Raw genomic sequence first — 23,605 nt, forward strand, 5'->3', positions numbered from 1 at the left:
TTGCTGGGAGGGCATTTCTGGGATGCCTTGATGAACGTGTACATTATAACAATGATCTCATCTATACTTGTACATTAAATTAGGTAGACATGCAACAAGCCGAAAACAACCATTTATCGGGGAAGCAATCGAATGATTTACAGAATATCGATTAAGAACCAGTACGGTGCCGTAAGGTGCAACTTGATATCTATGCCGCGGAATCGAGAGGAGAACAGGCTAGGGCGAGAGGTAGATTCACATGCACGAGCCACAAGGTACGTAAGTTGAAGGAATAACCAGATTGGAAATAGTGATTATGCTTTGACAGGCGCGTCACGTCTCTCGTACTGAATTAGGGAGTTGGCGTACGGCTTCGAGAACAGAGACTGCATACCAAAGATTAGTCCTAGAAAATTCCAGACAAGTCAAAGATGCGAATGGATGCTTACAGAATAGTCTGTTTTAGGAACCCCCTGAACACCGGGAAGATTCTTGAACTTGAACGTCCTCACCAGAGCAGCAGTGATAGCACCGAGCTGGACATAGGCAAACTGCTCACCAATGCACCTGTGGCGGCCAGCACCGAAGGGAAGGTATGGGCTGCTAGCTCCCTTGCTGACCAAGCCATAACCATAATCAACTTTCTCGTCATCTTCCGTGCTCACAGAACTGTCCCATCGGTGAGGATCCCACTCCAAAGGATTTGGGAAATGCTCAGCTGATCGTGCAGTGACACCTGGTGACGAGAGCAGATTATGAGAGGGCGGAATCACATAGGGAGTGCCTTCAACAGGCATCGGGTTCTTTACAGCGCGGATGATTGAATGAATAGGAGCATGCAAACGGAGGGTCTCCTTGATGACCTTCGCTTGCAGATCCAATTTCTGGAGAGTCTCATATGTCAAAGGGGGAAGATCGGAACCGAGTACCCTGAGTTGTTCCTGGTAAAGCTCTTCCATGATGTCGGGCCGGGAAGCGAGGCGGAAAACGATCCAAGATATTGTCGACGAAGATGAGTGCTGTCCAGCCATCAAAAGAGCGATCATCATGTGTGCGACTTCTTCATCAGGAACTGGTGTTCCATCCTTGTACACGCACGACATCAGGTTCCAGATCATATCCTCCGAGTCCTTTTTGCCGCCAGCCCGGCGCCGCTCTTTGATAATCTCCATGTATGTTTCAGCCATCTTCCTTTGCGCTCTATCACGCTTGCGGTTGTGCGGCAGTGGCGCCCATGGAAGCATGAAATTGATAGGAGCAAAGCCCATGTCGAGGTCGTGATAGAGCTCTGCGAATGTCGAGTCGAACTTATCACGGACTTCCTTCCCTTGAAGCGATCGAGAAGCGGTGTAGATCGTGATCTCCGCCATAGTCTTGCAAACATCGAAGGTCCCTTTCGGTTCTTGGAAAACGCCAGATGACTTAATAAACATGTTCACCTCATCAGTGATGAGCTGGACGTAGGATCTAAGCGCCTCAGAAGTAAGACCAAATTTAACAAACTGTTTCTTGAGTTAGCATTCACCTGAAGACTACCACCCTCGTCGCCTACCTTCTTCTGCTCCATGAGCTTGGAATTCGGGCAGTCGTAGACCACATTCCTCCCAAAGACGGGAGTGGTCAGGGGCGAGTAAACTTCCTCAGCGCAAACATCTTTCAACTTGCCATTGAGGATGAAGTCATTTCCCTTTGTTCCCAAGTAAACAGTCGTCTTCTTGCCGAGTAAGACGAAGGTGAAGATATCGCCGTACTGTTTAGATGCTAGTCAGCGGCTAATCTCCCCTCTTCCTCGCAAACATCCCCTCCTAAGAACACACACCTTTTCACGACACTTGAAGAAGAATTTGTACGGGTCCATGCCATAACTGATTGTGCTGCCGATGAATGGGAACCAATGGAAGACGACCGGGGGCTCGTTAGGATTCTTGAACAAAAGCTGAGCCAAGACATTGACCACAACCGACAGCGCGACCAAAGACAACAGGCCGAGCCCGAATAGGACGTATATGGACTGAGCCGAACATTGCTCGCAAATTCTGTCAAGAATGCGAGAGGAAAGACCCATGATGGCAGTGGCAACTGCCAAAGATTGTAAGGGGACGGACGAGTGGGAGAGATGGCGATTGACAACCGAGAGCGTCTCCTGCCGACGCAGGCTTTAACTTGAAGCGGGCGACGCCTTGGGAGAGGGTGGTGTTGTGTTTACAGAAGCAAACAATAATTGCGGCCTGTACTGGTCGGAGTACAGGGACGTCTCAACCACCTGCAGTCGCTTGCAAGAATCCAAAGGAGCGCCAGTATATTATATTAGTGGGACCACGGGGTCAGGTACCTGGCCTAACCTTCCTAGGGGAGTTACCGAACCGCGCGAAGCCCAGGACAATCCGTGGTCATTGCTGAGCCTCTGTACTGAGTATTCTTGAATGGCTCAAATTTAATTAGTTCGGAAAATTGTAACTGCGTACCCCTGGCTAATTAGTGCTCGTACTACTACTACTCTGCAATCAGCTTCCCGGTAGGCCGGTATCACGCCACTCCCGTCGGACGCGGGAAACAAAAAAAGCGTTGATTCCTCTGCGCACGCGGTGCAGGGATTATCTTCCCACAGAATCTCACAGGGTAATCTGTAAATAATGATTATAGGGAGAGGCTAAAGAGTAATCAATAAATAATATACGCACAACAGTACGGGTATTATCATCTCGTGATGAACGAATTGACCTCCATGGCTAGCTTTAGAAAAGAAATCACTGGTCAAGACTACAGCTATGTGTTCAAACTATACGCCAATATACGTGCGTGTACGGAGTACTTGGAATGCAAACGTCGGTGCACCTTATTATCAAATTTAATGTTTCTGCCTATTAAAATTGAGAACAAGAACTAGATCTGAGGACAATAGTATGATGTTGATTAGACGCAAAGAGCGATAACGATATGTTCTTACTATATGATTGTTCTTTTTACTTTACTGGGACTGTCTCGTCCAGAGCTCTCAACTCTAATCGTTTCTACTATGGAGATCACATCAGAATGGCTTTGGTGGCAGATGAACCGGCGCCAATTCCTGGAACAAAGCAATCACTAAAGGACATCAGCCCAGCACAAGGCTTTATTAAATCCGAACCCATGCAGAATGGTTATAGTTTTCCATTGCAACCAACCGATATCTCCAATGCTTCCAAATTTTAGCGTAAGAAAGCAACACTAGATATACGAAAATTAGGCTGACAGGGGAAGTAATTCCCAGTGCCTGTTGAATCCGGAGGAGCACATATTGGACTTGTGTCATCTGCCCACCACACTTCTAAAGCTTTCAGAATATATGCGGGCATGTGACAGTTGTACCATGTGGAGACTTGTACGTGGCATCGAGAAAGCGAAAAGAGATGATCAGGGTGACTGATGAGAAAATAAAGCCAAGTAGGGGCCCACGGACAGTAGCGTCAGTCAGGAAAGACAGACCCAAATGAACGATCATTCACTTCTTCTGCTGGACATTATGTGGCAGGTCGGTCGGTACATTGCGGCTGGTCGACTCGTCGTCGAACAAGATCGGATCCCCACGACCCCCCATGTTGATGAACTCTTCCGGAGCACGGTTGGCGGCTGGTGAGGGTTCGCGTTGCTCACTCCTTTTGGCAGGTTGATTGTGAACCCGCTTGCCAGCTGCATTCTTACGAAATACCTTCACCTGCGAATTGTCGTCTTCAACAATCTCGCTGACCTCGACATTGTTGATGCTGCTGAGCAGCGTACGTTCCCGCTCGACCTTGCGTTTAGAAAAGTCCAATTGGCCCATTGCCCCAACCAACCCATCGGTGCTATCGGTGACGCTTGGATATTTGCCGGTTATCCAGGGATGTTCGAGACATTCGTCCACCGTGATCCGTTTGGTAACGTCGACAGTGAGCATTCGATCAATTAAATCTAAGGCCACATCGGGAACTGAATCCCAGTATGGAGACGGGTAATCAAAGCGGCCCATTTTGATCTGTTGGGCCAGAGTGTATGGATTCTCTGGAGTATAGAGCTCGTCTGAGAATGGCGGAAACCCACAGAGGCAAATATACAGCACCACTCCAAGCGACCAAATATCCACAGCTTTCGTATATCTTCGATGTCGAGACTCCTCGAGAATTTCCGGCGCGACATCTACTTGATTAGAAACTAGAGTGATACTGAAGGGATAACCTAGGATTGTGACTTACAGCTCGGTGTCCCACATCTGCAAATTGTGCCATTAGAAATTGAAAGAGCGTGCATGAGAAGAAAAGGGGCATCTTACAATGTTGTCGTGAAGGAATCCTCCCCAATGATTTTCGCCAGGCCAAAGTCCGCCAATTTCACATTCAAGTTCTTGTCTACGAGAAGGATGTTCTCAGGCTTGATGTCTCGATGAACAATCCCCCGATCATGCTTCTTGATATTAGCATGGGGTTGTCAAAACGTAGGGACATAAAGGTTCCTCACCAGATATTTCAGACCCTCGAAAAGCTGGATAAACACCTTGCGAGTTTCGCTCTCCGTAAGTTTCTGATTCCTGACGATGTAATTAAACAGTTCGCCTTCTGGGGCAAGCTCAAGCACTAGGTAAGCTCCGTCGCGCTCATCAAACGTATCTTTCAGACATAGGACATTTGGATGATTGACACTCATCAAAAGAGCAATCTCCTGCTGTAGAGTATCCGTCTGTGATCTCTGCGATTCACTCTGGCGTCTTTCGAATACTTTGACGGCATATTTGGTCCCTGTAGCGCGCTCCACGCACAGGTAGACCGTTGCAAAATGGCCTTTTCCAAGCTGCTGAAGGATCCGGTATTGTTGACGGAACCCGCTTGTCTCCCTTGTCCTTGGGTACCGAAAAACGAAACGGGCCTCATCAACAATGGTAACTTCATCACCGTCTTCAAGCTCACGATTCTTATTCCGTCCAACAATAGCTTCATTGACGAAAGTTCCATTGCTTGAAAGGTCTTCCAAGATTGCCACTGCATCGCCGTTTCTCGTTTCATTAAATATTAAACAATGTCGATTAGATATCGTCGGGATGTTGAGAACAAGGTCTGCGCTTCGTTATCAGCTCAATTCTAACCATAATATTGCTTTCACCTACCGCATTCAGGGTGACGTCCAATAAGGAAGCCACTAGGAGGAAAGTTTTGCGAGATCTTGGTCTCCGTAGTCTTTCCAGATCTTTGACTGTTTTTCACGCTCTTGTTTGCTGGGTTGCCATTCCTTCCGCTTGACCTTCCGGGCTCTGTGGGCTCACAGCTACTCCGTTTCTTCAAAACGAGTGCATGCCCAAATTTGTCGTCGAGAGGGATTAAATACCCCCAAACCCCCTCAGCAGCCTCATCTTCGACTTCATCGGCAAATCCTCGGGGTGGATAGACGAATTGAGAAAGTGTCTGGGTATCACCAGGTGGAGATGAAAATGCCGGTGGTTGTTCATCCGAAGTTGGAGTATGACAACCTTCCGCCGGTGTTGCCGTCACTTCCTTCTGGACATCCGTGGTGGAGTCATGATGAGTCAAGGGAGTCGGAAGATAAGTCTTGTTGACAGGCGTAGTAGCTTTGGCCCCGGATTGAGAGGATATTCGCTCTGAGCGTCGCGGTTTCTTCTGATCTTGCGAGTCGTTGTCTAGACTAACCTGTGGAGCCAAGCTGGTTAGTTAGGATGAAACAAAGCAAAGTCTCGGGCTATTCATACCCTACCGCGCTTCAATGAGCTTTTCTCATTTCGAGGTGCCATTTTTCTTTTCCACGGAAGCCGAAGAATCAATCAGGAACGCGGTAGTTGCCGCTATTCAGCTAAAAGGCGCCTTGTGCCGAAGGCAGTTCCGCCAAGCGAAGACACCACAGTTTAAAACCAACAATTCTTTTATCTGAGCATTTTGGCGCACTGATGGTAATTTTTTCGTGCACTATGAGTGCTTGATTCTCCTAAGGTGGCTTGTAATGATCATTCTTATCTACAAAGGCTGGCAGAGCACTGTAGGCTAGTGATGCAGTAGTGCTCCACCCTCCGAACAACTTCCAACTACGGAGTATATACAGCGCTAAACTAGGGAGCCCGAGCAGGTCACGACAGACAATAATCCTAGTTGTAAGAGGTTCTATCTTTTTTCGTTTACACAGCTTCTTGCGTTGTACAAGCTGTCTTCAGATATGGTGTTATTGACTTGGCAGACCATATTTAGCATATCAAGACAGCTCTATTCTCCCGAATATGTGTATCCTCAGCAAATAGCACTGGATATGCATATATATAGTAGTGCATTACACAAAAAGGGTTATATTACATCATTATATAAATTTTCTGCGGGCTTGGTTACGTGTGAGTTAAAGCGTATAGTTCCCTCAATGCCCATGCTACAATGAATTGAGGGATAGGGACACCATGCAACAGAACTAGTCTCTAAAGTTGAAGGATTGTGTTGAAATGCAATAACAGAAAACATGCATATGCTTGACCATGGTTAGTACACTTGCGGCACAGCTCATATCTTCTTATGTAAGGCAAGTAAGTTAGAATTGAGCATTATTGATAAATTGAGAAACTCAACCATCATACTGTGTACTCCGTATATATTCCTCTGTGCATTTACATATCCGTGCTGGTACTAGTATAGATCTAAGCCAGGTAGTCAGCTGTCAATACTATATGTCCTTGCTACGTAATCGATTACTCACTATGAGGGTAGTAAAAAGGAAATCAGGCCGAGAGTCAGGAATCCCTACGATGGAAATAACTTCTGCCTGGCCTGCTGTCTAGAATATGAAATGGACCTCATCAACGCATACACATGACATCCCCTCACAGCTACTCTCTTGTTGTATTATCTTCCAGTACATCACAACTTTTTCTTGCTCCCTTGTCCTCTCCTTCCATGGCTTCCAGGAGGTCATGCATCGAACAGTAGCAAATTAAGTCTATGTCCAACATTGTCGAGCTGCTCCAATACATTTTTGGATCGTAAGATTCCGATTTCGAAGCTTCCCAGTTTCCAACGTTAAGGTACCTAATACTGCGCACATTCTCTCGGGACTAGGAGTGCCTAACCCGATCGGACCATAGCACGGCGGCGCCAAACCGGATAAGGCAGCTCCGCGCCTCAGGTACAGAGTACGGGGTACAGAGACCTAGTATACCTGGTATGGTTACGTACCTAGGTACCTTGATTCTGCTGTATTTGTCGTTGGGTTACGCCCTCGGTTAATTGCCGGTAACCAAGTTCATACAAAGGTCTTTCCTTTGTGATCTTGGACCCGGGAGGTGCCTAGAAACTGCAATGGATGCGTAAGCTCAGACCTTTGGATTCCCGAATGTCGCTGTGCTGACCACGTTATTGTTACAGGTCCTCCGTGGACGTAAGGCGCTCAGCCTTCGAGAAACTCGCGGCGCTTGGAGTCAAGTCAAAGGAATATCACGGGGAACAGGACATCAACCGACTCCTTAAAGCATGCGGTGGACCGAAGCTGCAATCCAATGGTTCTTTAGACGGTGTCTTCAGGGGCCAGGCCCCGACCTCTCGAGTGCCCATGGTCCGTCTATCGACAAAATCTGATCTCTTCTAGCCTTTGGTATATGAGGGCTGACTCAGGAACAGACCATTCGAGAGCTGGAAATTCTACTTGCTTTGTGCAAGACCTCACCGACAGTGTCTCATCTTGACCACGCGGTGAGATTGGTTTCGCAACTTTCCGAGTACTTGCCCGAGTCCCATAGTCAGCTCTTCCGGTCCTCTCCATTCCTGGTTGGCATCAAGCCATCACCATGGGAAGAATTAACCCGCAGCCTGACAACTGCCCTCCTTTCGTTGGCGTTGAACCACCCTTCTCTTCAGGACACAGCGGCGAATGCTGTTGCCACATACTTAGCAAACTGCGCTCAAGCAGTGGACGCCATCGCTCCTGGGCCCAGTCAGCGTTCCCGGGCAGACGATCCCGGCGAGCCAAAAGAGTCAGCGGATATAATGGCATTCACAGTCTCCTTCGTTGGGTTTTTGGAGGCATCCGCACCTTACGCTCATTTCTGGACGGCTGCGCAGAAATTGGACATAATCAAGCAGGTGCAGGGAATATTGTCCGAGGGTTTTCTGGTGGCCGTTGAGACTGCTTCATCCACAATCCGTAATTCAAATACATCCGACCATGTCTTGCGAGATTGGAGAAGGTATTCTCGACGCTATGCAGCCCAAGGTCGCCCTTTGGGTGCTATGTTATTACAGCAGGGTTTTATGAAGTTTGTTAAGGCATGCACAATCACGACAGTCTTCGGAGCGCAGACTGTCAATGATGAAAGGCTTCTGGATAACTACATGACCGGAGTAGCTGTCCCAAGAGGCAACAGTGATGACGCAGAGGGTGCTCTCGTCAAACATTTGGTGAATGCCATTGCAGAGGAAATCCATCTCCTCGAAGACGGTTCTGATTATCTACAACTTGGTTCATCTTGGCAGCAGGAGCTGGCATTCTCTGTGAAAGCTTCGGCTCTTGTTGGCTTTCTCAACTGCGTTATATTGGATGAAGAATCAGCGGATATCGAGTTGTTGCTTTCGTGGCTCGAGGACACCCTTGCTGATGCAAACCAGATGGCGAGCTTTGACTTAGCCACTGTTGCTTTGAAGACTGTCGCTAGTATCGCGAGATTATCGCCTTCCAACGCTTCAAATCTGAGTCGTTCCTTGCTTAGGTTTATTGTCCAAGGTGGAACGACTGGTCCTGTTGTTTCAGTGGCCGCCCATTGCCTTGCCCAGGTCTTGAATATTTTGTCTCAAGATTCCGTCATCACGACACTATATTCATTAGGAAATGTATTGAGTCCAACTGCCACAAGCACCGAGAAGTCCGCTCAGTATTCAGTTGACACTCTTGAGAACGGCGCCAATCCTGAACCCTACGCGCAACCGACCAACGAGAGCGTGATTTCTCTTTCTTGCAATGGCGAGGAGGAAACCACGGTAACTCACCGCAATGTCATCCACGCCATTGTCACGATTGCTACTAGCTGTAATGATGATAAGATCACTGCATTAGCGCAGTCGATGCTCCTTCAGAAAATTGGAAAAATCAATATCGTCGTGGACGCCTGCATCATTCAAGAGACAGCCACTCTGGCACTGAGCAACAGTCTAACTGAGTTTCAGCTGCTGCTCAAGTTTTATACCCGTCTCCATCGAGAAGGGCTTGCCAAGGGCCACAGTATAATTCTTGACGCCGTCCAGAATGCGAGAACCTATCTCTCTGTCAGCCTGAAACGAAACTCTTCGCTTTACAGGATTTACCTAATTCACCTCTTGGAAAGCATTGTTAACAAGGGAGATGTAACCGATCTTGAACATGACCGACAAAAAGATATTGTGCTCTCGCCAGATGATATTACTCCCCTTCTCAAGCCTCTGGCACTTCTTGTCTCCTTGCGAAATGAAACCATAGGTGATCCTCCCGAGATCTCTGAATATGACGAGGATATGGCTGCTCTATTCAGAGACGCTTGGTTTAATATCGCAGTTCACGGTATATCGCTCAATTCTGATGTTGGCCGACGATATTGCGACGAGCTCCGTGTTCTCGCCCAACACTCACCTCCATTGGTGCCCGAAAACCGGACTGAGGTTCTGGAGAGTGATGTAGAGCTGAACACCATTCTGAGGCGAGGCATGGCACCTCACCGAGTCGCCGAGCAGAAGAGGATGCTCATTAGCGAATTACCTGACCACGAGTCTGATGTCAAACGCCTGAACTATCCAAAAACCATCTTTCTGAATGCAAGCTTGCTTATTGAAAGTTTGCGGGCGTCCTCTGGAGATTGCACAAAAATTCTAACTTATTTCCTCGACCCGATGCTGAATACATCCGAAATGGGCGGTTGTATGGACGCTGTTGCTGATAAGGCTGTCAGCATTTACTTGGCAAAAACCCTGTCTGGGAAAAACGAGGAGTTCTCGGCCCCATGTCTGTCAAAGCAGCTGGCTGAGATTTTTGTGGCCTGCTGCCATCGCATAGGCAGGGTGCAGGAAGTTGCCATCTCTTGCGCGAACAAGATTATTAGCAGATCTCCTTCAGCATTATGTGAAAGACACTCGCTATTCGCCTTGCTGGACCTTCTGACTGTCATGTGGTCATCTTGCCTTGAGGGAGAATTGGATGAGTTTGGTTGGAAATCCACTTTCACCTCCTCCAGAGGCCAGGTTAAGGTTGAATTATCCGACAATTACGAATTCAGAAGACGCACACTAGATTCGTTTTACATCAGAGCTAAAGGTTGGGTGACGACGGTTGTAAATATTGCGCCGCTGGACGTTAAGGGCCTCTTGCAGGTGAGTTCGATTAATTGGTGCACTGCTTGAGACGGAGTTGACTCATCGTACCGCAGACGTATCTTTCAGAGTATGAGGATGACGGAGCATATGGCCATATTTCATTAGGCCGCTCGTTTGCTCTGGAGATGGCATCTCTTATTCCCCAGAGTGATCAACGACTGGGTACGCGGGTTGCCCGCAAATGTACACGTCCGTCTAAACTGACAACTTTTCATTCCAGGTTCCATTGACAATTATGGCATAGACACGGTCAACTTTGCGTCTGATTTTATTGCACAGTACACTACGCGTCAAGAATACCGATATTCAGAAGTGCCGCCAATGAGCAGTCGAGCCAGCATGGCTGACAAGTCCAGTTCGTGTGCCCAACTCCTGTGCTGTCATTCCTTCTCTAACGATCGAATCATCAAAGGCCTGGAGATCCGCGCCACTGCGTCAGACACATCCCAAGCTGTCAAAGATATGGAAGTGATCTTGGCCCATCTTTCTGATCAGATATCCAATGGGATCGATGTCTCTACTGACGAACTTCGCGAAGCGTTGCGGCGGGCCGCTGCTTTGCTATGCAGTGGCAATGAAGCTCACCCTTCAATAGTTCACTACCTGGTCGGGATACCCTTTCAGAGATTCACAAAGGAGTCAATAAACTTTGGGATCTCACTCTGGCTCGGTGTAATCCATGAGAACCAGAACACGGAATCTAGAATCCTGGTTGAAGTGGCTGAAGCTTGGGAAAGGACCGTTCAACGCAAGAAAGGAATTTTCAATCCTTCCTTCAAGTAAGTGCAAATGTGAATCGAACAAGATGCGTCGCTGGATAATAACCGAGTGCAGTCATCCGGATCCATTCGTCACAAATATCGAACTTCTACCTACAGATAAAGCCTCCATGCTTAGGAAACAGCAAAAGGCCCAGGATATTCTTTCTCCACACTTACGCATTCTTCAATTTTTCGAAAGCCATTTTAACGCTATCCGGCTAGGCAGTCCGCACTCACAGAGGATATTCTGTCGCGTGATCAGCAGTACTCTCGTAGGCCTGAAAGAAACATACGGACATCCCCTAGCTAGAGAGGTCCACTTTCACATCATCTTGTTCGGATTAAGAGTCCTCAAGCACTCGACGACTCAAAGCGCCATCTCAAAATGGAAATTGAAAGATCAGATTCTGTCGGCCGCTCTAAGTTGGTTCAGACATCCGCCTAGGTTAGCAACCTTGCAACAATTGTTGAATATCGTTATTAACGCCAAGCTTCTTCTAGGTGGTCTTTTGGCGGCAACCGACTGCAAATTAAGGCCGAAGACAAAGTACTTAATGACGTTGCATCTGCTCTAAAGAGCGTTGCCAGCATAGGCTCTGCCAATTCGGGGTCGTATAAAACGTTACAGAGCAAGCAAGAGCTGCTACAAACTCTGATTGAAAATGAGCGGGCACGTCTCAAAGTGTGGCTCTACCCACTTGAACAGGAGAAAAGACACTATATGCCGGGTTTCGGTAACAAGAATAACCCTGAGGTTAGTTATACCTCTAGGACCAGCTGGTTTGACGCAGCTGATGTATCGGTCTTAGGGAATTGCCTCGTTGCTCAGAATTGCATGGGCGGAGAGTGCCAGCTTGGCAATTCAAATAGCAGCTCGGTTCCCATCAGATAAGATCCGCAACGACGTGCGTTGGTTGCTTCTCAACTTCCCCGAGAAGGCGCTGGACGTGCCAGAGAGTCTCGAAATTATGTTCGGCTCAGCTTTACCAGCGGACATTTCCTTCCAACTCAAGGTTTGTCTTTCGGCCACTTCTTTGCGGTCTTTTAGGCTGACACGGTTTGATAGTACTTATTGTATTGGGCTCCTGTGCCGCCCATTGAGGCCCTCACATATTTCTTACCTGCCTATGGCAACCATCCATTCATTTTACAATACGCAATGAGAGCGTTAGAGAGCCACCCCATCGATGTCAGATTTTTCTTCGTTCCCCAGCTTGTCCAAGCCTTACGATACGATGCCTTGGGTTACGTGGAGCGATACATTTTCGAGTCCGCGAAGCTGTCTCAATTATTCGCACACCAAGTGATCTGGAACATGAAAGCTAATGCATACAAGGATGAAGATTCTCAAATTGTAGGGGTTCCAAGAAGCTCTCACCTATTTTTTGTTACGGCGCTCGCTGACTGAATTGTAGCCTGATCCCATCAAGCCCACATTGGATAACTTTATGGACATGCTGGTGTCGAGCTTTTCGAGCGAGGAACGAGACTTCTATGAGAGGGAATTCTCTTTCTTCAACGAGATCACGGGAGTCTCCGGGAAACTGCGACCGTATATCAAGAAGAGTAAGCCTGAGAAGAAGCAAAAGATCGAAGAAGAATTGCGCAAAATCAAAGTTGAAGTTGGGGTGTATCTTCCCAGTAATCCGGATGGCGTGGTCGTCGGGATAGACCGCAAATCGGGAAAACCGCTACAGAGCCATGCAAAGGCTCCTTACATGGCCACATTCCGGATCAAGAAGACTAGGCGTCGAACTGATGATACTGTGGACAAGCCAAAGACCGCGAACCAGAGGGCGCGAGATAGCACGGCTGATTCCACAGTCCAGGCGTCAGCGGATGGAGGCCAGGAAACGTACGAAGTCTGGCAGTCCGCCATATTCAAGGTCGGTGACGATTGTCGGCAAGATGTGCTCGCCCTGCAGATGATTGCGGCTTTTCGAAGTATTTTTGCCAACGTGGGACTCGACGTCTGGGTGTTCCCATACCGTGTCACTGCTACGGCACCTGGCTGCGGGGTCATTGATGTCCTCCCCAATTCGATCTCTCGTGACATGCTTGGTCGCGAAGCCGTGAACGGGCTGTATGATTACTTTGTTACCAAGTATGGAGGCGAAGAATCTACGAGATTCCAGGAGGCGCGAACCAACTTTATCAAGAGCATGGCCTCCTACTCGGTCATCTCTTACCTTCTGCAGTTTAAAGATCGACACAACGGCAACATCATGATCGATGATGCCGGCCATATCATCCACATCGACTTTGGATTTTGCTTCGATATCGCTCCGGGAGGGGTTCGCTTTGAGCGGGCTCCTTTCAAACTGACCTCGGAGATGGTGGCGGTCATGGGTGGTGGACAACACCTGGCTGGTGGCGGAGTCTCCAGCACCGGAATCCATCTCCCCGGCACTCACAGTCATGACCCCACGACTACCCAGCCATACCGATGGTTCGAGTCGCTTACAGTCAAAGCGTTCTTAGCCTCTCGTCCGCATGCAACGAAGCTGATGCATATCGTGACGATGATGCTCGACAGCGGCTTGCCCTGCTTCAAACCAGACACCCTGAAGAACTTCCGCGACCGGTTTGTGCTCGACAAGAGCGAGCGAGAGGCGGCAGATTACATGCGGGAGCTAATCCGCAAGAGCTACCTCAGCTTCTCTACCAAGGGATACGATCAATTCCAGCTGATGACCAATGGTATTCCTTACTGATCCGCAGCGCGGCAAAACAAAGATCAAGTCAGGCTACAGACATGATCTCATTACATTCACCCGGATGGTGACTCATACAGCGTATCGCAGATTTTGTATCTCAAGTGAGATAAACATGTGATATCGAATCCAGATAGAAGTGACAGTTCCCTTGCCCTGGTGGATCCAATTCCTCTAGTCTGTTGATAGTTGTATATAATATATATAGAACTTAATCAATTGGAGATGATCTCGATTGTCAATCGATAGGCAGTCGGAACTGTTTTCTTTCGCTGGATTTTGCGCGAAGACGAAGCGAAATATGGGGAGACATGGATTGTTATTGTCATGAAGATGTCGGCCCGTTTCCACCTGTGACGTCAATCCGCAGCTTCGGCCAGGGCGGGCGACTTGCAGGTCCAACCCGCATACTGACATTGCTGCCTGTGTACCTGGGCTCGCTGCTTTTTCCTGATGCCAGGTCTCCTGCATTCATTTCTGTCTTCAAGGACGACTTGACAGAACACCACTTGGCAGGTACATACATCTTATGCAGAACGTTCTTGAGGCTGGGACTGGGGTGGGGAAGGAGGATGAGAAATGATGATGGGCTTCCATTGTTTCTCTCAACACAAATTATAATGCAATGCCATAGCGCACAGCAGAGAAACGGCTACAGCGGCCGGCATGTATTGAAAACTTCATCTGGCAAAAGAGAGCCCCGGGTGCAGCTGGTATCGTTCCTCGCTGTGCCCTCGTCTTTCCGATGAGGCAATGATGTCTGCCTCCATTGCCACTCTTGCCTTCAATGGGCTCATGTCGCTGCTTCCTCCTGGATAATGGCAATATGGCCGCCGTCGTCACCGGTTCCAAAATGGTTGACAGTGCCACCGTGTTTTTGAATGGCATTCCCCCTTCGTGGTCACAGAGACGACGTACAGAACCTGTCCCAGACTCTTGTCCTGCATGTGGAAGGAAGCAGCAGACCATACTACGGTATTTGTAGCGTTTGAGGAACTTGTCGTAGCACCTATCTCATACTCCGTCCTCTTTTCGCCCGCTTCCCCGGCTTCCTCTCGTAATGTCAGATCGGGAGAAGATCGCAGGACCGTACGATGATGTTTCCATTCCTTTCTTGACATGGCGATCGCTAGCACTGGGGGCTTTTGCCTCAATAGGAGGGATGGTTTTCGGCTACGATACGGGTCAGATATCTGGATTCCAAGCCATGAATAATTACCTTTACCTGTTCGGTCAGCGCCATGCCGATGGACACTATGCTTTCAGCAATGTTCGTTCCGGGTTGATTGTCGGTCTGGTAGGTCTTTTCTCTTCGAAGAAGCCCCTGGCGATGCGCTTGTGGTTCGCTTTCCGGTCCTGACCCTAGTTCTCCTTTACCAGCTGTCGATTGGCACACTCAATGGAGCACTACTGGCCGCTCCTCTCGCAGACCGTGTCGGTCGCAAGCTATCCATCTCGTTCTGGTGTGTGATCCTCTGTGTGGGGATCATTGTCCAGATCTCCTCGTCGAAAGGGAAATGGTACCAGGTTATGATCGGTCGTCTAATCACTGGCGTTGGGGTGGGTGCGTGCTCCCTGCTTGTTCCCATGTACCAGGTGAGTGTCAGGAAGAATGATGATAACGATGATGGGGAGCTTGGAGCTAACATTATGGACCAGGGAGAGTGTTCTCCTCGACACATCCGCGGCGCAATGATCTGGTAAGTGCGGCTTTAATCTTTCGATTCCTCATCCACAATCAGGATATTCTAACGCGTGTTCAGCTCATACCAGCTATTTGTTACGTTGGGAATCTTCGTCGCATATTGCATCAATTATGGCACGGAAGGCATCCAGAACACTGCCTCTTGGCGTATTCCCTTGGGGATCACCTTCCTCTGGCCGTCGCTTCTGGGAGTTGGGATCTTATTTTTCCCGGAGAGCCCTCGCTACGATTTCCGACACGGACGCGTCGAGAAAGCGAAGCGTACGATGTCTAAGCTTCACGGAGTTCATGAGAATCATCGGATCATAGTGCGCGAGATCGAGGAAGTCAAGGCGCAGCACGATGCCGAGTTGTCGACCAAGGATGAGCCGTGGTACGAAATGTTCCGGGCTCCTCGGATGGCATATAGAATCGTCCTGGGCATGGCGCTTCAGGCCCTGCAACAGTTGACGGGAGCAAATTACTTCTTTTACTATGGGACTACGACGTTCAGAGGCGCTGGCATCAGCAACAGCTTTGTCACGCAGATGATTCTCGGGGCCGTCAATTTCGGCACTACCTTCGGAGGTCTTTATATTGTTGAACATTTTGGTCGCCGCAAGTCGCTCATCACTGGGGGTATTGTCATGTTTGTCTGTTTTATGGTCTATGCCTCGGTTGGACACTTTGCGCTCAATGTCAAGGACCCTCCAGCGACTCCTGGAGCCGGTAAAACCATGGTGGTATTTGCGTGCTTGTTCATCACTGCTTTTGCCATGACATGGGGTCCGATGATCTGGACTATCGTCGCTGAGCTCTACCCGTCCCGGTACCGAGCTCGGGCGATGGCATTGGCGACGGCGTCCAACTGGCTGTGGAACTTTCTGATCAGTTTCTTTACTCCGTTTATTGCCGGAGATATTGATTTTGCTTATGGATACGTCTTCGCGGGCTGTCTCTTCGTAGGCATCATCGTCGTCTACGTCTGCGTTTTGGAGTCGAAGAACAAGACTCTCGAGGAGATCGATATGATGTACGTCTTGCACGTCACGCCGTGGAGGAGCAGCAAGTGGGTGCCTCCTCCATCTTCCGGCGATGATGATCGTGTCGGCGACAAGCTCGTCACGACGGAGCAGATTCAGAACAATTATCGAGCAGCTGGCAACAAGGAGCGGGTCAAAAGGGGAAGAAGAGTCGGTGGTGGTGGACTCGACGAGACCGAGAGTGCCCATATTGAGAATCTTAATTCTCTTTACAGACTTCCTACGTTTTCCTTTTCCTCATTTTCTGTGCCTAATCTTTTCCCAGATGATAGATAACCTAGAGACGATATATTCTTATTAGATGAAAACTGTCTGTCTACCATCTGTCTAACCTTAGTGCCATCGTGACTTCACCCCAGTAGATCGCTCGTTCAAGATTGACACGGGCAACTATAACGTATATATACTCTGCCGAACTATATCTATATCCATTAAGCACCGTGCCTAAAATTATATACATACAAGTCACAGCGTATTATCCGGTTTCATTTCTCACAACATCAACATGTTATAAATATGCAACTATATAAGGTAGAGGGAGTACATATAGCCCGTCCTTACCCAGGCCCAGGCCATGCCAGATGACTGACGGAGAGATCATCGATGTTCCGATTATCGATCGCATCGCAAAGAGCTTACGACATCCGTATGGCACGGCGCGCCTTGGGCCTGCGTTGTGATCCATCCATCCGTCTTTCAGTGAGAAATTGATTAAATTGCTGGACAATGTATAATAGGACAATGGACGAAAGAAGTTAAATACTACCTGACGGAATTCAGCAGAAGGCGGGCGATTAAATATTTAACCATATCTACGACTATGGGGCCATTTTTTGTCAATATCTGCATTGCAGTCTTTTTTTTTTTAATTTATTATCCGCTCTTTTGTTCCAAGTTTCAATTGCAAGTATGCAAGTCCATAAGTGGACGAATGGATGCATGACGTCTGACGAAATGGGAAATGCTGACATCGCCGAAGGCCTAAAGGCTGAACTGAATGAAGAAAAGAAAAAGAAAACGAGGGTTCAAAGGCCAACAAATCGAGACTGGAGCAAATATCACAAATCGAATAGGTTAATTGACATCATAACTAGGATCGAAGAAAGAGGCATTCTGTCAATTCTGTGACAAGTCCTCTTTTTTTACATCACAAATGCCTTGCGTTTCCCTTTTCCCTGTACCTATGAAATGCCCAGCCCACATACTGAAGAGCAGTCTTCCAGAACATGCCTGTATAAATCATACATTGCGAGAAAGGGATAAAGCCAATTTTGAGTGAATCGACATGACTGCCCGTTTGCTCGTGCGGAATAGAGATAGAATACGCCCACGCCCAGAACCACCTTATTTTTCCACAGCCCCGCTGTGAAAACAAACAATAAAAGGTCAAGCAAGAACCGATATTTGTAATGTCACATACAGATCCGAAATTCTTGCGCCTTTGCGCCGTTATGCGCACTATCGATGGAGTTTCGTTTTGGATTCGACGTGTTTCGTGTCGCCTCAGTGGAATAAGTCCTGGTCATTTGACTAACAGAGGTGAAATAAGGAACGACCAACTCGCCTAGTAGTTGGAGTTAAATATCCTCGGCCTGACTGATATCACTTTAGCAGGAGATGAGAGACGACTTCTCCTGCAGCGAGAGTCAAAAGGGTACACTCCGTACTCTGTTCAACTCGAAACGGTGCAACACATGATGATAAGGCGGAACTTTTCTCCACTGGAATCTGACCTTTCCTAAGAAACTCAAAAGAGTATCTTTTCCAGATGAACTTTTCAGGGAAAAGAAACCGGACGTGGTCGTCTAATCCATGAAGTCAGCCCGTAGGATCTTCTCTTGGAAGAAGTCAGGCTTGTTCTGTCTGGGTTCCTTTGGTATTTCACGTGCCGGCTGCTCCATGATGGCGATTGAGGCCGCTCGCTGGTGATGAGCTCGCGGACTAACTGGAGATGTTTGCCGAGTCTGGGGTGACGTGGAGAACATTCCCGCGATTGAAGGGGCACGCTCGGCCCTGGTCCGAAGAGCCTCAGACCAGTTGAAGCCCTCGCCTAGTGGTCGCCAGGATAGGTTAGATCTATTGTTCTTGGGATAACTTTTGCTAGTACTTGCAGCGGCTGAGGATGCAGAGGAAGGATTCTTAGGGTTGGCCAGCCATGTGGTCTGGTGCTTCGCCGCCATGGGATATGGTCCAGAAGAGGAATATCTACCATTTCCAGTTCCGCTTCCACCGCGAACCTCACGTAACGCTTGGGCGCTAAACGAAACACGCCTTGCGAACGGAGAGGCTTGGCTGTTGGGAGGGGTGTTTTCGACATCATCCACGGCCTCTTCGAGGCTCGCAGAGTTGGACCCTACCGAGCTCGACAGGCTTTCACGCCGCATGGCTCGAGTTCCAAACGGAGACGTCTGCGTTGGGGACCCGGACAGCCCCAAGGTGGTAATAGACAGGCGTCGTTGCTGGTTCGACTGAGCATTGGCAACAGCCGTCGTGATGGGACTGGGGAACGGTGGGCTCCCTGCCTGTAGATTCATATTTGCCCCAGAACCTTTGGTCATGGCAAAGAGTTCGGTAAAGGAGGCACCCGGCGTGAGAGAACCACGGCGATAGTGATTAGGATATGTGGATGTAGGAGAGTGTGAACGGTCGGTTGACATGACGGAAAGGCCCGACGTTAATGAATTGAGAGGCGGAGAGCTTGCCAGAGAAATTTCTCCGACCAAGAAGGCTCGAAATGACAGAACGAAAGACCAGAATACAGAAGCGCGCACGTCAGGATCGACGTGGAACCGACGTGCTATGTGTTTCAGGCCATCACTGGCGGGTGACGTCAAAAACCCCGATCAGTGAGGGAGTGGATTCCAGACACTAGAATCCCATGAACCGAGTTAATATGAAGTTTCCGTAGGGGAAAGAAAGATGAGAGATTGCAGTAGGTAGAAAGATGTATGCGCAGAACGGGGTTGGAATGATCAGGACCGGGTGGCATGATCGTAGCCCTAGCAGAAACGTATGACTATGGGGGCGATCGGCGGAGACAGCATCCGCAACGCTGTGGGGGAGGGGTGATACAGGAATCAAGACGACTTACCACTCGAAATCTCGAACTATGGGAGCTGATGAAACCCTCGGGGACGCTGAACGACAATAATGGAAGAAAGGAAGAAAAGAAAGAAAGAATGCAGATGGTGAGAGGGGGCAGGAGACCAGAGAGGACAGAGAGCTGGAGGGGGCAGCGAGGCTCGGCCAATGGAAGGGGGTGAGTCACGGCAGGGCTCCTTCCAGTCCCAAGCTCCCTTCTTGCCGGCCATAATCGTCCATGATCTCTGCAGGAGCGACTGACGGCATCGCGCAGGCAAGCTCTGCTGTAGATCATGAAGATGGGTTCTAGAGCCCGATTTACCCCACAGTTCTGCCTGGGCACACCGCGGACGGAACAGGCTTAGCGACAACGTCTGGCCGCCTTAAGGTTCGCCGGCATGCTGCATTATGCATGCTGACTGGACGCGCTCAACATGGTGATGCCACGACCTGGGCAGCGATCTAATCTCCCTGGTAGGGCATGGATTAGTGCTGGACAAAGGGCTGGGTGCTACAAAGAAATTAGTTTATGCCGGGAGTCCAGCATTCCTATTGGTGAAACTTACTGGCAACCCCGCACCGCTACCCCAGATGTCATGTTGATCACAGGCCGTTCCGTACATAGGTACCATCGGAAGACAGCTCCCAGAGAACGAAATCGGTTACTCTGCGGTGTCACCTAGCCTTATTGCATGTGAATTCCTTGTGCCTGGCTTTCTATTGGCCCCTGGCCGGACTGGTCGAACGCTACCGCATGCCGGGATGCACCTTATTCCTAGCCGAGTCTGACGGTTATTGGTGCCTCGATTCCATCCATGCCACCCCCTCCATCTCTAGCAAGAGAACTAGATGAGAATTGGATACTCGTGGAGGACAGAACTGTCGTTTGCAGCTAAATAGAGTTTTATCTGGGTTTAAGAAGAGCACAAAGAGTTTTACTTCACTACCCTTTATCCTGAGGACACCGAGAATCCGTGGAATATTATTGTCTTGCAATCGGGCAAGTGTTCACGTGCCCCATCCATAGAAGAGCCACTAAGAGAGACCAACTGGATCTCGGATGGTTTTATTGTGGATGTGGTTGGTCTCAGATTCAATCGGGCGCGATGAATCCATCTCCGCTGGTGTATATGGAAAAGTGCTTTAAAAATGAATGGAAAGACGAAAGGAAATGACAGGTAAAGAACCTCGTTATCGCAAAAAGCAGACGAGCAGAAGTGGCGGCATGCGTGGCACCGTCCTGTACTACATTTACCCCAATTGATCTATTCACATTATGCATGTCCAGCATGTCCAGCAGATATGGAACGTACTAAATTCTAATTCGATTCTCATAATTCCTATCTATTGTATTTGATCACCGCCATGTACCCAAGGGTATGTCCTTCCACTTAAACTTGACAAAAAAAATGCAATAAAAATCGAGCAAACTCTGTTGCCCAAAATGGAAGGTCGGGGCGGACTTGCCCTCGGTTTTCGTATAGATAGAGAATTACTATATGACGTCCATGAATCTAGATTTTACCCATTTTCAAATGATGCAAAAGTTTATTTATTTTTTTTAATTATTTTTAAAAGAAGCAATCCGCTCCCATGGCTTCGCGACCCATGGTTCGTTGCAAACATACTGCTCCATTGCCTGGTGATCAGACGGGAGAAAAACAAGGAAGGAGCTTGGTCACGAAGCGGGGTCGATCAGATCCGGATTGACTCCTGAAGCTGCTCTCTGTTCTACAGCCTGAGTCTGCAGTCCGCCAAGCTGCATGAATCACCCAGATCTCTTACTTCGGGCGTTGGGATGGGGCTGGATAGCTTTGTGGCTGCCCGCTGGATGGTGTTCTTCGTCTCGTCGCTTGAACGTGAAAAAACTGAGTCAACTTCCTCCCGACGCTGGGCTCTATCTCGATGCCATCACGGGCGATCTTAACCTCCATGTTAGCATTCCAGGGGTTGCAAAGACCGAGGTGGCTGGCCCTATGAGAGGCACCAGCGTCGATCTCTACGCCAGACGCATTCTACTTAATCGCCAAAGAGGCAATAAACAAGAAAGAAAGTGTGCAGCAAGAGATAGCATTGGGCATTGTCAGGACGGAAAGATCCTTACTCCCGCTGTTATGCCGTACGGAAATCTCAGCCTTTGGCATTGAATTTTCCTTTATAAGGTAGAATTTTGCGGATTTCTCTATCACTAGCTCTCTCCGTTCCCCTGTAAAAACTTGAAGGAGAACCACAGGACAACGACTTCCTCTATCCTGATATCATGCGATGCAGAATTCGTCTCGAAGTTAACAGTTATTTGACGTAGACTCGAACGAGCACAAAATGCCCTCGAGGTACCTGACTGACGTGGACCACACGTCTCCTCGTCCATAAAGAGGAAAAATGGATCGTAATTCTAGCGCCGTTAAAGCAGCCTCATGAATCAATCATTGGACCTTCAACTCGTCCTTGCCGATGACGTCAGTTGCCGTCTCTCTCCTCTTTCCCCTGGTGGTACCAGTCTCATTCAACTTGACAATCTCGTCCTTCTTGACTCGAGGATGGATGCATAAGTGACCTGAATCTGCTTGTCTTGCATTGGGAATTCAACAGAAAGCTAGAGAAGCGGATCATTCTGTTTGGATCGGTTTCTTACTACATACATACCAGCTTGTGCAGAACCTGGAAGTAGGAGTGTCTCGATTCCCTGGGCATATTCGCTCTCCAGTCCTTTTTCTCTAGAGCTGTTTCTAAGGTTCGCATACAACACAATGGCCGTAAAACTGAAACATGCAGGAGACCTGATTGTTTTCCTATTTCGCAGCGGTATCTTGGATGAACCAACATTGGAATATTAGGACAAATAAAGAAGGTTGGCTGGATAAGTCTGGAATGACGCAGTTGATCCACCATCCCTATCGACCAACGCGTTGTCCGCTTATCAAGAGCCAGCTCCAGCGCCACGGGACGTATGTGGCGCCAGCATCCTTGAACTCACCGAAAGTTCCAGATTTGGTTTGTCAGAAGGCAGATTGCAGTTGTGGTTACTCTGTACTGACCTCCTACATGGGATGCTGACCGACACAAGTTATACTCCGTAATACCGCCAAAATGTCTGTGGAAAGGCTTGTTTCTCTTGAAGACCAGCCCAGATCCACCCACCACATCAATGCTATCGTGAGCGCCCTTTTCCTGTAGGCATATAGCATGACGTATATATATCACCTCTGCCAGAAATACGAAGTATACCGGTGGATGTGCTTCCCCATCAAGGTGGGTTTACTGTAATTAATTACCATAGCAGGAAACAGCAAGTAAACTTGCACTGAACTTATGTCATATAGACAAAGTAGGTAGTAACTGGAAAAGGAGGAAAAAAAATCAACAGTGGTAATAAAAGAGGCGCATCTGTCTATCTGTTTCTTGCTTGCTTGTTTGCTTGCTTTCTTGTTTATTCGTATAATACTCCTACATACATATAGGCATTTATTTATATCACTGTGTACCACCAAAGGCACCAGACCAACCAACTGAAGGGTTAGAGTATTTAATACTTCAAGAAGGAACAAGGAGTTCCAAAAAGACTTGGGAATCAATCAGGAGATGAATGACAATGAAGAGGAAGGGGAAAAAGAACAAAAGAATAACGACAAGGAAGTAGGGGGTGGTATTAATGATAAACACAGTGAAAGGTAAGAAAAAATGTCGAGTAATAGAAAGTGACACACTGGACACTAGGATATAAAATATAAGAAAAAACAAGAAACTCCATACTGATCATTGACAGACAGGAGAAGAATATTAATGCTTAGGTCGAATGGGAAAGGGGAGTGAAAAAAAAAGAATTAACATGAATCTGAGAACAAGGAACAAAAAAAAAGGCGGATCACATATTCGACAAAAGAAAAGAAAACAGAAGTCGACAAAGAGGGCCGACCCAATCCCATTCGTTAAATTAATGTTGCCAACCAATATCCCAACCATCGAACCATCATGATCAGAAGAACATGTCATTAGATAGTAAAAGTATTAT

General features: G+C 48.2%; 6 protein-coding genes across 6 annotated transcripts; 3 read left to right on the top strand and 3 right to left on the bottom strand.

Annotated features, from left to right (window-relative positions):
* Positions 1 to 296: 296 nt before the first annotated feature.
* Positions 297 to 2,047, bottom strand: T310_4835 (Sterol 14-demethylase; the record flags this gene model as incomplete). The annotated part of the gene is made up of 4 exons (XM_013472280.1): positions 297 to 368; positions 432 to 1,484; positions 1,535 to 1,732; positions 1,802 to 2,047. The coding sequence occupies 4 exons, from the start codon at positions 2,045 to 2,047 to the stop codon at positions 297 to 299; spliced, it is 1,569 nt and encodes a 522-aa protein (XP_013327734.1).
* A 1,416-nt stretch (positions 2,048 to 3,463) lies between these two features.
* On the bottom strand, positions 3,464 to 5,737 carry T310_4836 (Calcium/calmodulin-dependent protein kinase; the record flags this gene model as incomplete). Its single annotated transcript, XM_013472281.1, has 5 exons — positions 3,464 to 4,163; positions 4,271 to 4,401; positions 4,456 to 5,048; positions 5,099 to 5,636; positions 5,696 to 5,737. 5 exons carry the CDS (start codon positions 5,735 to 5,737, stop codon positions 3,464 to 3,466), a joined length of 2,004 nt encoding a protein of 667 aa, XP_013327735.1.
* A 1,540-nt stretch (positions 5,738 to 7,277) lies between these two features.
* Positions 7,278 to 13,785, top strand: T310_4837 (1-phosphatidylinositol 4-kinase; the record flags this gene model as incomplete). The annotated part of the gene is made up of 10 exons (XM_013472282.1): positions 7,278 to 7,285; positions 7,344 to 7,530; positions 7,596 to 10,307; positions 10,364 to 10,472; positions 10,531 to 11,089; positions 11,145 to 11,516; positions 11,573 to 11,825; positions 11,881 to 12,084; positions 12,138 to 12,425; positions 12,487 to 13,785. 10 exons carry the CDS (start codon positions 7,278 to 7,280, stop codon positions 13,783 to 13,785), a joined length of 5,991 nt encoding a protein of 1,996 aa, XP_013327736.1.
* Positions 13,786 to 14,845: 1,060 nt separating this feature from the next.
* T310_4838 (uncharacterized protein) lies at positions 14,846 to 16,788 on the top strand (the record flags this gene model as incomplete). Its single annotated transcript, XM_013472283.1, has 4 exons — positions 14,846 to 15,082; positions 15,166 to 15,381; positions 15,445 to 15,485; positions 15,549 to 16,788. The coding sequence occupies 4 exons, from the start codon at positions 14,846 to 14,848 to the stop codon at positions 16,786 to 16,788; spliced, it is 1,734 nt and encodes a 577-aa protein (XP_013327737.1).
* Positions 16,789 to 18,317: 1,529 nt separating this feature from the next.
* On the bottom strand, positions 18,318 to 19,169 carry T310_4839 (uncharacterized protein; the record flags this gene model as incomplete). Its single annotated transcript, XM_013472284.1, has 1 exon — positions 18,318 to 19,169. The coding sequence occupies one exon, from the start codon at positions 19,167 to 19,169 to the stop codon at positions 18,318 to 18,320; it is 852 nt and encodes a 283-aa protein (XP_013327738.1).
* A 3,514-nt stretch (positions 19,170 to 22,683) lies between these two features.
* On the top strand, positions 22,684 to 23,384 carry T310_4840 (uncharacterized protein; the record flags this gene model as incomplete). Its single annotated transcript, XM_013472285.1, has 6 exons — positions 22,684 to 22,749; positions 22,807 to 22,845; positions 22,877 to 22,921; positions 23,055 to 23,109; positions 23,156 to 23,264; positions 23,360 to 23,384. 6 exons carry the CDS (start codon positions 22,684 to 22,686, stop codon positions 23,382 to 23,384), a joined length of 339 nt encoding a protein of 112 aa, XP_013327739.1.
* Between the last annotated feature and the right edge of the window lie 221 nt (positions 23,385 to 23,605).

The sequence above is a fragment of the Rasamsonia emersonii genome (genome assembly GCF_000968595.1).
Source record: "Rasamsonia emersonii CBS 393.64 chromosome Unknown ctg1118621760180, whole genome shotgun sequence".
Classification (NCBI taxonomy): domain Eukaryota; kingdom Fungi; phylum Ascomycota; class Eurotiomycetes; order Eurotiales; family Trichocomaceae; genus Rasamsonia; species Rasamsonia emersonii.